This window comes from Topomyia yanbarensis, chromosome 3 (assembly GCF_030247195.1).
Source record: "Topomyia yanbarensis strain Yona2022 chromosome 3, ASM3024719v1, whole genome shotgun sequence".
NCBI lineage: Eukaryota > Metazoa > Arthropoda > Insecta > Diptera > Culicidae > Topomyia > Topomyia yanbarensis.
The window spans coordinates 29308599-29320658 of NC_080672.1; the positions used below are offsets into that span (position 1 = coordinate 29308599).

At 38.3% G+C, this 12060-nt stretch overlaps 1 protein-coding gene across 4 annotated transcripts in view; it reads left to right on the forward strand.

Moving 5' to 3' along the window:
• LOC131693625 (calbindin-32) overlaps positions 1 to 12060 on the forward strand; it is a 237177-nt gene that overhangs the window by 175147 nt on the left and 49970 nt on the right. For all 4 annotated transcript variants that reach the window (XM_058981585.1, XM_058981587.1, XM_058981586.1 and 1 more), the window contains exons 5-6: positions 2745 to 2834; positions 6523 to 6609. In XM_058981585.1, coding sequence (XP_058837568.1) covers positions 2745 to 2834; positions 6523 to 6609 — 177 coding nt within the window. The remainder of the gene's footprint in view (positions 1 to 2744; positions 2835 to 6522; positions 6610 to 12060) is intronic.

The window sequence follows — 12060 nt, forward strand, 5'->3', positions numbered from 1 at the left end:
AAATTTATTTAGATTCATCTCCTCATACTCTCATCCAAGGCTAATCATTCACCAATTAAAGTGTCGTAGAATATTGAGTTTTGCTTTAAGTTCAGACAATAGCAGAAAAAAGTAAATGAAGACTGCAAATGAATCCAACTTCCCTGGGAGAAGTTATTGAACTTTTAGTGAAGTGATGTCTGAGTAAATCATTAGACGATTCCTACTATTTTTTTTCGTGATAATCGTTGAGTTTGACTGAATATGTTTGGAACATTTTTAGTACATGATATGAGCTATTTTTTATTACAACATCTTAGTTCTAAATTTATCGCATAGAGGGCGCCACCACTAACATTTGAAGAAAGAGAAATAGAATATGGTCATCTTCACAAGAATTACTGGAAAAGGCTTGTTCTACAACTTTGTAGAAGACACATAATAAGGTTTTAACCTCGAGGGTCATTCGTATTTTTGAAAATAATATTCATTTTAAAGATACAATAAAATGTACAATTCAAAATAGATTAAAAAATAAATTATTTAAATCGAATATATTAACTGTCGTCTATTCTGGGCGCACTGATTTTCGCTTAATGTGTTAATTGGGTTTCGTTAGCACTCGGTTCTCGAGCAAATTCTCATGGGTTCAAGCACCATACAACTCTATAGAAATACCATGAATATGATCCGCGCCAAATTTCACAGCCATCAAAACACCAGAAAATGGACTCAAAAACCCATAAATACATCAGAATATGGTTTTTACATGGGATCTTCCGGATCATGGTGATGGTGTTTGCATGGGTTGAACCCATTTCAAACACTTTCAAAACACCATACCGTGGGGGTGAGTTTGGACCTTGAGCATGGCAGAATTGTGGGCTTTTCGTTTGCTCGGGTTTATCCTCTGCCGCTTGCTGATAGTTCCGTCCGAATTCTCGCTCGCTCGTATTTGCGTCCGTGTCGTCATCGCTAGAGCTTTGATCGGCGCTGTTGGATGTTTGGTGCTTTTTGTGTTTTCAAGTGACTCTGCGATACCCGTTTTCTTTCTTGTTTATTTCTTCCCTAGGTATGTTAGCTATTGGTTTGCAAGCACCGTAGAATACTGTTTGTCTGGCATTTATTTTTTGACTGGCCATCTGGGGTGTACCAGCAGATGTTGAAGACTGTTCGGCAAGTGTTGGTTGTAGTAAATGATTGTTTAGTTGTTTTGGCGCATGGCTTGACGTAGTGTGCCGTCTGATCGCAGAACTTTCACGTAGGCCTCTACCCAGGGTATGTGCATAGCGGTTTTTTATGTAGTTAACACCTTGAAATGATCTGCCCTCGAAAGTCAAGTAGAAAGGTATAGGTTATTCCAACTGCATTTGCACCATCCGAACCCCCTTTGAAAATGCCAGAAAAAATATCCAAAAACTCGAAGAATGCTTAGAAAAAATGTCCAAAAAACTACAAGTGGACACGGTCTACATAGATCTTAAGGCCGTTTTCGATACAGTGAACCACTAGATACTGCTAGCAAAGGTTGATAGACTATGATGTACCACGAGATTCTGCCCTTGGCTTCGATCCTACATTGTACAGCGCGAGGTCGTCGTGCAAATTGGTGACAACGTGTCTCAATCCTTTTCTAATAATTTCGGAGTTCCTCAAGGTAATAAACTAGGTCCGTTACTATTTTCATTTTTCGTGAATGATGCAGTCTTCTATTTTTCGCCGATGACTTGAAAATATTTCTTGTCATAAGGAGTGAAGCCGATTGCTGTAAGTTACAGTGTCTCATTGATGCATTTTACAACTGTCAAGAAACAGGTTGATCCTTAGTGTTGTAAAATGTTTTGTCATCAGTTTTCACCCTACAAAAGACATGATTAATTTCAACTACAACCTTGCTGGCATTCAGCTGCAATGCATCAGCGACTATTGACAACTGGTGGGTTTTGTGTCCAAAATTTCCAACGAATTCCGAGACCCTTTGTGTTTCTAAGCTTTATATTGCTCACTGGTAGTTGTTACGAAGAGAGTTACAAATACTATACAGTAACAAAGCGTGCTACTTGGGTTAGGATCCTAGGCTCGATTCCAGCTAGTAGAATGCATTTTTTCATAAGTTGTCATTTCCACTATTCTCAAAATTTCAAAATATAACAATAATAAACATACAAAAAACGTTAAGACTGCATTAAGAATTTGTGGAACATTTTTTTCTATTCCAAAGAGCGTGATTGTTTCAACAACAGCAGAAGAAAGCGTTATAAAATATTCACATTTCACAGTCGAAGCTTCCAGTGTAAACCAAACAATTAATTACGGCTTGCCTTTTCTACTTTTAAATCTCATCCTTATTTTCAGTTTCATTCAGGTGCTTCATTCTCGGTTGCTCATTTTAGTTTTAGCTCGAATGCTACTATTATTTTTAATTCACACTTTTTCTGTTTCAAAACCATCGTTATTGTAGAAGTGGCACAACGAAAAACCCGAAAGTGCGATCCACTTTCTCGATTACGATCGATTTTGAGAGCTTCCAGCATCACCGCAAACTAGCTCATCCACTAGGGTGGTTCAGAATTTAAAGAGAGAGAGAAAACGTAGTTCACCACTTTAAAGACCCCGTTTCCTACCCCCGGACGGAAGCGGTCTACAATTTTAGTGCACTAATTTTGAACCACCTTATCATTCATCCCTCTAGCTAGCAATTTACTGATAACATTTTTCTCTCTCTCGTTACTTTCCCGGGCTCTCGAATTACCCTCACCCGTCAGTCACTGACAGACGAGATGCTGGTCGAGCTGAAGGCCTGCTTCATGGAGGCGTACGATGATAATCAGGACGGAAAAATCGACATCCGAGAGGTAAGAGACTGTATGTATAGTGTGAAGCGCAATTTTTGTTTTCCATTAACTTTAGCTATTTTTCCGCGTACCGTAACCAGCGTGTGATCAAGCACTTGAAAATTGTGGGAGTTTGTTGTTTTCACTCGGCAGCATCCACCATTAAAAAATTGGCAACAAACCGAGTTCAACGCGCAGCAGTTGGCAGATTGAACAATGTTTATTTTCTTTTTGCTTTTAAAATGTTGCTCTCATCCATGCAGCCACTGGCCCTTTTTCCGAAAGCAAACACCAAAAGTTGCTTCATAAATTTGCTGCACGAGCTTTAACCTTGACAGTTTAGTTGAGCCAGCTACCCAACCCCCCACTTTTCTTTAGAAACGAAGTGCTCTAATAAATCGCTTCAATCCAAGTATTATTTCGGCGAAAAAGTTTTGGTCCTCTTCCATCGGCGAACAACAATGGGTCCCGACCCGGAAGTCAGACGAAGACGGAAATTTCTGGTCGAGGCGCCAGTTTTACCGCACCACCGGCTAATCGCGGCAGATGGTGCTTGTGGGGGGTGCGTGGGTGAGTGTTCGTATTCCACCGATACTGTGCGACGCCATCAGGACCACCACAGATTATTATTCGTTTTGTTTTGCTAACGCCCGAGAACGGGATTTTTAATATGTGGAAAAGGTTTATTTGTTATCCATGGGGCTTTCATCGAGGAATGGCTTTCAAAATGATGCTGCCATTTTCGGTGTTGTGTAACGAAGAAAAATACGCTTTGTGTTCGCCGCAATGAGATATGACGTCTTAATGGGAAAATAAGATAGGACTAGCTTTATCCTAGCTGGGTAATGGTAGAATAAGTCATTTTTTAGTATTTGATGCCCGGATTGATGATCGGATATTTTTATGTCTTAGAATCAGTGCTAATGCGTAGTTGCGTCGTTATCTAGATTTAGGCGATTGCCTTAGCTGTAAAACGATTTTGCCTGAATTTGAGAACGTTGTGCACGCAGTGTTTACGCGACTTCCGGAGGGTTACTTATTTTATTAACCTCCGGCACTCGCGCCGTTGTATTTTGCGCAACACCTTAAGAAACTCTAGCGAAATCTTCTTCCAGCACCAGCGGCTGCTCATTCTGGGAGTCGGTCGGTCTGTAGTCGGGTCTGGTGATGCTGCGATGATGGTTTCGATGGGCCTATCTCGGTTGGTGGTGATGTGGTGTACAAGCGGACTGCTTTTCCAGTGATCGCAAGGGGTATGACAAGGGATCCGCACTAGTTTTACGATATATAACGATATCTTGCGATATGTTTCAAAGATTAATACGAGCCAGTTTGACAACTCATGCGTATTACTGTCGGAGCAGAGAGTTACATCTAATACCCCTTTCCTGTCCGATCATGCAAATGTTTCGTCATTTCCTTAAATGCAGATTCGGACTACTTAAGTATTCCATCAATTCAGAGCATTTCAAATTAATATCTGAGCTACCCAAAAGAATGGGTATTTGGAATATTGCCGACTACAAATGCCGACTAAAAGGACATCATTCATAATACGGCAAATAGACGTTTTTTCGGCGGCTGCCAGTACGAATATCATGCGTTGTATGGTCGAATATGAGATTTTGCATAAATATCAATATTCATAAGTTTGCATGCACGAAGCATTCCACGTGTTTCCATTATGTGTTGAAAGCTATGATGAAATAAATTGGTAACAGGGTGTGATATGGTTTTTTGACAATGCCTTAAAAATTGAGGACCTTGCTTTAATTAGTTTTAATTTTCAATAAACTCGAGGGAAATTATTTTAAAATATAGTATAAATCCCCATTTGTGTAAGCTCACTTTAGATGCGGACGAGTGTCCAATGCGATGCTTTTTCCGGAAACATTATAGTGTTAGGATAGCATAAGGGTTAATACTTTGGATCTGAGATTCAAATACAGCACGTTAAAATCCTGATTCTGAGATGATTATTCCACATTCCGTTTAACTCACTTTTTCGATCTGTTTTCCGTTGGACATTACCAAAAATCCCAAATAAGATATTAGCATGCAACTTGATATTGAAGATTGTTTAAATAATTTAACAAAGCAAATTTAACAGAAAATGGAAGCTCAAACCCATCTAAGTTATAAACTCTTTTTATCGGAAAGATTTTTCAGATATCTCCAACAAAAGTTTATGTTTGCGTATTTTACTTCAATAAATCTAAATCTACCTATAGTTCAAAGCTCACCATAAATCAAAAGCAGACTAGAGGCACTCACAAAAAATACCACCACAGTTTCAACTACGTCTATTATCAGGATTTCAATTTTTCCATCTTTCACTTAATTCCCCCAGACAAAACTTGTTCTTGTAAAATTTCCCACGCCGAACATCCATTGCATTTTCATAGAGCTATTCAACATTACAAAGTGCATGCGGAAAATTGCTAACAATAGGAACCGAAGAACAACCCGAAACCTTGAAAAGAGGAAAAGCCGGTCTCAACGGAAATGCAAGACTCCACAGAATGGTGCTTTGCGAGAACAGGCGAATAAAAACTACTTCAGACCAAAAACAAAAAAGATGCCACTACTCTGCGAAGGTTTCCAGCGGGTGTCGAAACAACTTATTCTCGTTTAATTTCTTCCAGCGGGAGTTGCTGGTGCGGTTCTCACGGACACGGATTCAATTTTCTCAAAGAATTTTCTCACAAAAAACTTTAAACAATTTGACTGCAAAAATCGTCATATTCTTCAAGATTTATCAACGTAGCGAAAGAGAAACGTTTAGCGATTATCAGCACATTTTTGCAAACTTTTTTTTTTTTTCTTTTGGCGCATCCTGTGAATCGTATCAAATTTTGTCGCCTACCATACCATAATCCATCGCTTGGCAAATTGGGAAGTCGCTACCGCCTGTTCGGAATATGTACCCAGAGCCTGTAGTCGAGTCACGTCCCGAATGAGTTTTCATCTCCTGTGCAGCCGTTCGGAGGAGGCGAATTAGTTTGGCAACTTTTATCATTTCATCCGCACCCACTTGCTGCGGTTGGTTTTGGTTAGAGGGAAGAAAGAAAACAGGGAGCGTTCACTCTTATCATGGGCAAGGAGCTTTCTGTTGCCTAGCGAGTTTGTGGAGTGTCATATAATCGATGCAGCAAAAAAAAGTTTTTTTTCGGGATTAGGTGAATTACGGCTATTGGAATTTGAATGGGATTTGAAATTGAAATTACCATGATAAAGCTAGCCGATAATCTACAATGCGTCTCATTAATTTTTGACGCTTCGCAGCTTTGACTGCAAATATTGCTAAAGTAACCGTTTGTTAGATTAGATTATAGAGTAATTTTTTGCTTAGGTATCAAAAATCCGAAAGCAAATTTATGTAAAATTACCGGATGAAAATATATTCTATTAGGGTGTAGAATAAAAAATGTGCAAACAATAATTAGCCAGGAGAATAGTGAGGTGCAACTCCGCAGCAATTTAATTGCTTAATTTCGTTTCTATTTTATTTTATGTTGATTTTTCGGTTAGGTCATGTTTTACGTATAAATTCTACAAAGTGTTACCAGTGAAACAGGCTGAGGGGTAATACGTCTCTATGGATATTTAATTAAATAAGATGATAGTACAATTACAGGCCAACCAAGTCTCTTTAGTTTACTCATTCACTGAAACCAGCTTTCTCTTTACTTTCGGAATATTTTTTCAGCTGGCCCAGCTGCTGCCGATGGAGGAGAACTTTTTGCTACTGTTCCGATTCGATAACCCGCTGGAGTCGAGCGTGGAATTTATGAAGGTAAGGATGTGCACGCCAACGGCATCGCTATCGAGTGGATGGATAGGATGAGATGAGATTGTAATAGTTGGATTTTTTTTTCGGTCGTTATTTTAGGTGATTATTTTTTTGAGCTTTTACCTGGTGCTTCCGCAGATTTTATGAGCGAACTGTTTCCGATTCGAAGCATAGAAACTTTAGTACCTGTGCGCTGTGCCATAAAGCAGCGATCTTTCGTTTAACATCGACATGCTTATATTTGAAGAGAAAAATTCTCTTCTATTAGGTTCTCAGCGATTTTATGCTATCATATTATATGGTGTATGTCTAGTCATTTTTATTTGGATAAAAGTCATTTGGCTGAAAGCCATTTGGCCAAACTCTATTTGGAGGACAGTCATTTGGTCGAAAGGATCATTTGGCGGAATGCCGCTTGGACTATTGCGGCTTAGCCAAATAGTCCAAATACTATTTGGCAAAAAGTATTAATTAATTTAGGAGTTTTTCTCGATATTTAAGGTGCTTTTGACAACGTGTCTTTCGAATCCATTTTAGAAGAAGCACGAGGTCATGGAGTACCTTCATTAGGGCATCGTAAAAAAAAATTCTCAAAGCCCCCCCCCCCTCTCATATTGTGACAACTGTCAAAGTAAGCTCAGACGCCAAATTTCACATCATTTGGACAATTTTAGACCCCCGCCCACTTCGCTTGAAATTTTTGAAATTGGTGATATGGGAAAATATGGAGGAAAATATATTAAATGCTATAACTTTTGAAGTAGCAATCAGAAAATTAAAATTTATACCTCTTTTTAAAGTAAGTAACGTTAGTATTTGAAGGAAGACATTCCTGTTTCTAGACAAATAGGGGAAAGTGGGGTACTGGGTCATTTTGGCCTCAAAATTCCCTATTTTTATTAATTTTTCTGCTCCGTGATGCAAATCATACATATTTTGGAATTTTCCTAATGTAAAAAAATCTCAGAAATCGAACGGAACCTTTTTGACCTTTGTCCGAATACGGGAAGTTGGGGTTATAGGGCATTTTGTCATTAATATTAAATTTTATCCTTTTCTCATGCATATATATCTATTATTCTTCAATCAATTCTCATAAAATGTACCTTGTTAAACGTGAAAAATCCTTAGGAACACAATAAAAATAGATTCGTTATCGATAAAATTCAGAAACATCAAATTATCTTATATATAGTCTCGATTTCACATTTTTATCAAAAAATGTGAAAATATTAACTCCATTTAACAACAAAATTCTTATTAAATTTACTACTTTTAGTGTAAAATACGCTTGAGGATCGCATGAGAAAAGTTTCCATCCTGGAAAAATAGGGGAGGTTGAGGTATTAGGAGATTTAACGAAAAAATGTGATTTGTAGAGTTAATGTCCAAAAAATTGAGGTTTCTGAATTTTACTGCTAACGAATTCATTTTTGTTGTATTCATAAGAATTTTCCGCGTTCTACAAGCTACATTTCATGAAAATTGGTTGAAGAAAAATAATATATCTCTACGAGAAAATTATAAAATTTATTATTAATGAGAAAAGGTCCTATAACCCCAACTTCCCGTATTCGGACAAGGGTCAAAAAAGTTCCGTTCGATTTCTGAGATTTGTTCACATTAGAAAAACTCCAAAATACGTATGATTTGCATCACAAAGCAGAAAAATTATGAAAAATATGGGATTTTGGGGTCAAAATGGCCCAGTATCCCACTTTCCCCTTTTTTTCTAGAAAGAGGAATATCTCCCTTCAAAGACTTAGGTCATTTCCTTTAAAAAGAGGTATAAATTGTAATTTTCTGATAGCTACTTCAAAAATTATAGCATTTAGTATATTTTTCCTCTATATTTCCCCATAGTACCAATTTCAAAAATTTCAAGCGAAGTGGGCGGGGGTCTAAAATTGTCCAAATGATCTGAAATTTGGCATCTAAGCTTACTATGACATTTGTCACAATATGGAAGGGGGGGTGGCCTTTTGAGAATTAAAAAAGAAAATTTTTTTGCAATGCCCTAACCTTCATATATCACGAACTGGATACACGCAATGCTTAGCAACCAATATCTGTACTCATCGTTAAGACAAGTAGAGATAAGGAAACTGAGTGTCTGAGGATGTCCTCAAAGGTGGTGTGCTGTCACCACTTCTATGGAACCTTGTCGCCGATGGCTTGTTGAGGAAACTTAATGAGCTTGTGGTTTCGACGTATGGTTTCGCCTATGATTTCATATGATGATCACCGGTATTTTCATTAACACACTTTTTGATTTGATGCAACAAGCCTTACGTGTTGTTGAGCAATGGTGTCTTCATGTTGGGCTATCAGTTAATCCAAATAAAACATCAATGGTGCTTTTCACGCAACGAACGATTACAACCAGAGCTCGTCCATTGCAGTTCTTTGACTCTGAAATTATTATCGCAGATCAAGTTAAGTACGTTGGGGTAATTCTTGACTCAAATTGGACAACTTACATAGATTTCAGGATCAAGAAAGCTTGCATGGCCTTCGGCCAATGTAAACGGTCTTTCGGCAAATCTTGGGGACTCGAACCCAAGTGCATTCAGTGGATCTACACAACAATTGTTAGACCAATACTGGCATACGGGTGCCTTGTTTGGTGGCAGAAGGGAGAAATCATGACAATCCAACCAAAGTTAAACCATCTTCAGAGGATGGTCTTGATGGCGATGGTTGGTGCTTTCTCGACAACACCTACTGCTGCTCTCGAGGCACTCTTGAACATAAAACCACTACATGTGTTTCTGAAACAAGAAGCACTTTCTTGTGCATACCGTCTTAAGGTTACTGGGCTCTGGAACAGTAACCCAATAGATCGTGTAACTAGCCATATACTGTGGCCCCAAATGATTACTTGGGATGAGTATACACTTGCTCCCAGGTAGGGGAGAGAGGGTAACAATGAAACACATTTTTTCTACAATTTAATTTTGATGATAATACATGTTATTTGTGTAATCAAAAGTGATACATAGTGCCACTATGTTGTTAACTAATACATATATTTTTTCCAGCTGGTAAAATTCACGGGAAATAACATTTTTTGGATAATAAACAGTTGGTGGTAAAATGTATCAGTGTGCCCCATGGGTAGGAACTATGAAACACGATGTCGTCTATAGTGAAATATTCTACTTATAAATTTTATTCTTTTGTTTTGACGAAGAATGATCCTAACGCTTTGAATTAAAGTTATATTGAGGCGAAAATCGTTTGTTTACGAAAGAATCCACTATATCATCGCGTAACATCGAACCACCATATATGCATATTAGCTGCAATCCTGAAATAAGAGACAATTTCTACAAAATTTGCCAAATTTACTAATTTTGCACTATATGAGTAGTATTTACTGTGGAAAATCGGAACCCATTGACATTTTGAGACAGACCACAAAAACAAACAAAAATCACTGTTCCCCATACGCCATCGTTTCACAGTTACCCAATGGGTCTATTCATGAAAATTGTGAAATCACACAGAACCATGAGTAGTTACCAAAAAACTTTGTTCGCGGCAAATGTTGAGCATAAAATTTGCTATAAATAGCAATAGACTAAACATTTATTCAATGAATGGTAATTCATAAAGATGGAATAATGTTTATCATTGCAAATTTACTCTGGCTATCACAAAACAAACAAATATCCATTAAAAGAGATAGAGTTATCAGATCTCTTCCAAAATATAGCAACACGTGTAAAGAATTAGAAATTGTGAAATATGAGGGAATTAGACGATTCCGATCATGCATTGTGATTTTATTGCGAATGTTTCATAGTTCCTGCTGATCCACTGTTACCCTCTCTCCCCTACCTTACACTCACATGCAGTTTTCCTTTTAAAACTTTCAATGTGAGAATTCCTCTTCGCGAGGAATTGCTGTCTGGCTGGATGAAGTGACAACTTGAAGAATACGTAGTTTTTTTTATTACGATTATAGAGGTTTTAACCTTAAGGTTATTCGCCTCTTCGGGTTAGAAAAATCTCTTATGAAAAATTTCTAACCCTATGTGCGGGGTCGGGACTCGAACCCAGGTGCGCTGCGTACAAGGCAATCGATTTACCAACTACGCTACGCCCACCCCTCAATACGTAGTTTGTTTTACTAACGGTTCTTTGTTGCAGGACCGAGCCGATACTAGCTTTTATTGTCATGAAATGAGATTAAACCAATCTCTTTCGCGTGGTAGATGCTGTACCGTATTCCAAGCAGAAATCTTTGCGATTCTGTGGGGCGTACAATCAGCACTTCAACAGGGAATTTGCTGTAAAAGAATCTATTTTTGCTCTGACAGTCAAGCTGCCCTGAAAGCACTTCGAGTTCGGCAGATTCGAGATCGAAATTAGTAATCGCATGTCGAACGCAAATCGAAAAACTTAGCCTTTCAAATGCTATCTGCCTTCTATGGGTACCGGTCATTAGGGTATTACTGGAAATGAATGGGCGGGCGGATTGGCTAGAGCTGGCGCTACGACTGACTTCGTTGGTCCAGAACCAGTTCTACCACTGTCGATAAGTCGGATAAAGCACAAGATTCGCTCTTGGGCTGCATCCGAACACGTCAACCTTTAGCGTAGTTTGCAAACTTGCGTTCAAACAGAGACTTTTCTGCCGGATGTGAGTCCGAAAATGTCAAAGAATTTGTTGCATTTTTCCAATCACAATTGCAGTATTTTAGTGAGGGCACTGACTGGACATTGCCAACTCAATTATCACATGGCTACTATTCAGCGCGCTGAGTATTATTCATGTGATCTTTGTGAATCGGATTACGGAACATCATATCATTTGAAATGCAACTGCCCTGTAGTAATGCAATTACGTATCCGGATTTTTGATTCTCCATACATAGATGAACCTATGTACAGAGAGCTGAATCTGAAGGATATGCTATTGTTCCTAACCCAGTGTGGTAAAGAGCTATAGTTTTAGCAGTATTTGAATGACAATATCTCTTCGGGGGTTTTATGGTTCGTTGTTGATATATCAATTCACTGCTTAAATAAAAATTTTAAATCCCTCCGGGGGTTGCAAGTTTATTACTGCTATTGTAGCACCTGCAGATCGTTCAGCATCCCTCCGGGGGTGCAGAATGATCTATTTTAATTGTTCTGTGTCGTTATTTTCCTTACCCGTAACCTTACCACTTCCCCAATCGTTCCCATCAGGAAAATGATGAAAAGACGATTCTTGGCAAGGCACAAATCTCTGATCAACATGGGGAACGTGCCATTTGAACCAGACGCTACTGATTCCTGATTCCTGAATACTGCAACCAAAAATTACTATTTTTTCTAGATTTTCTGACTTATTTCCTTCAAAATGCATCTCACCGATTGATTATAGACCAAATTAAGCCGGAGATATGAATAAAAGTTATGAATTGTTGCTTTATTTGTATAGAAAATTTTATTTGCACAATT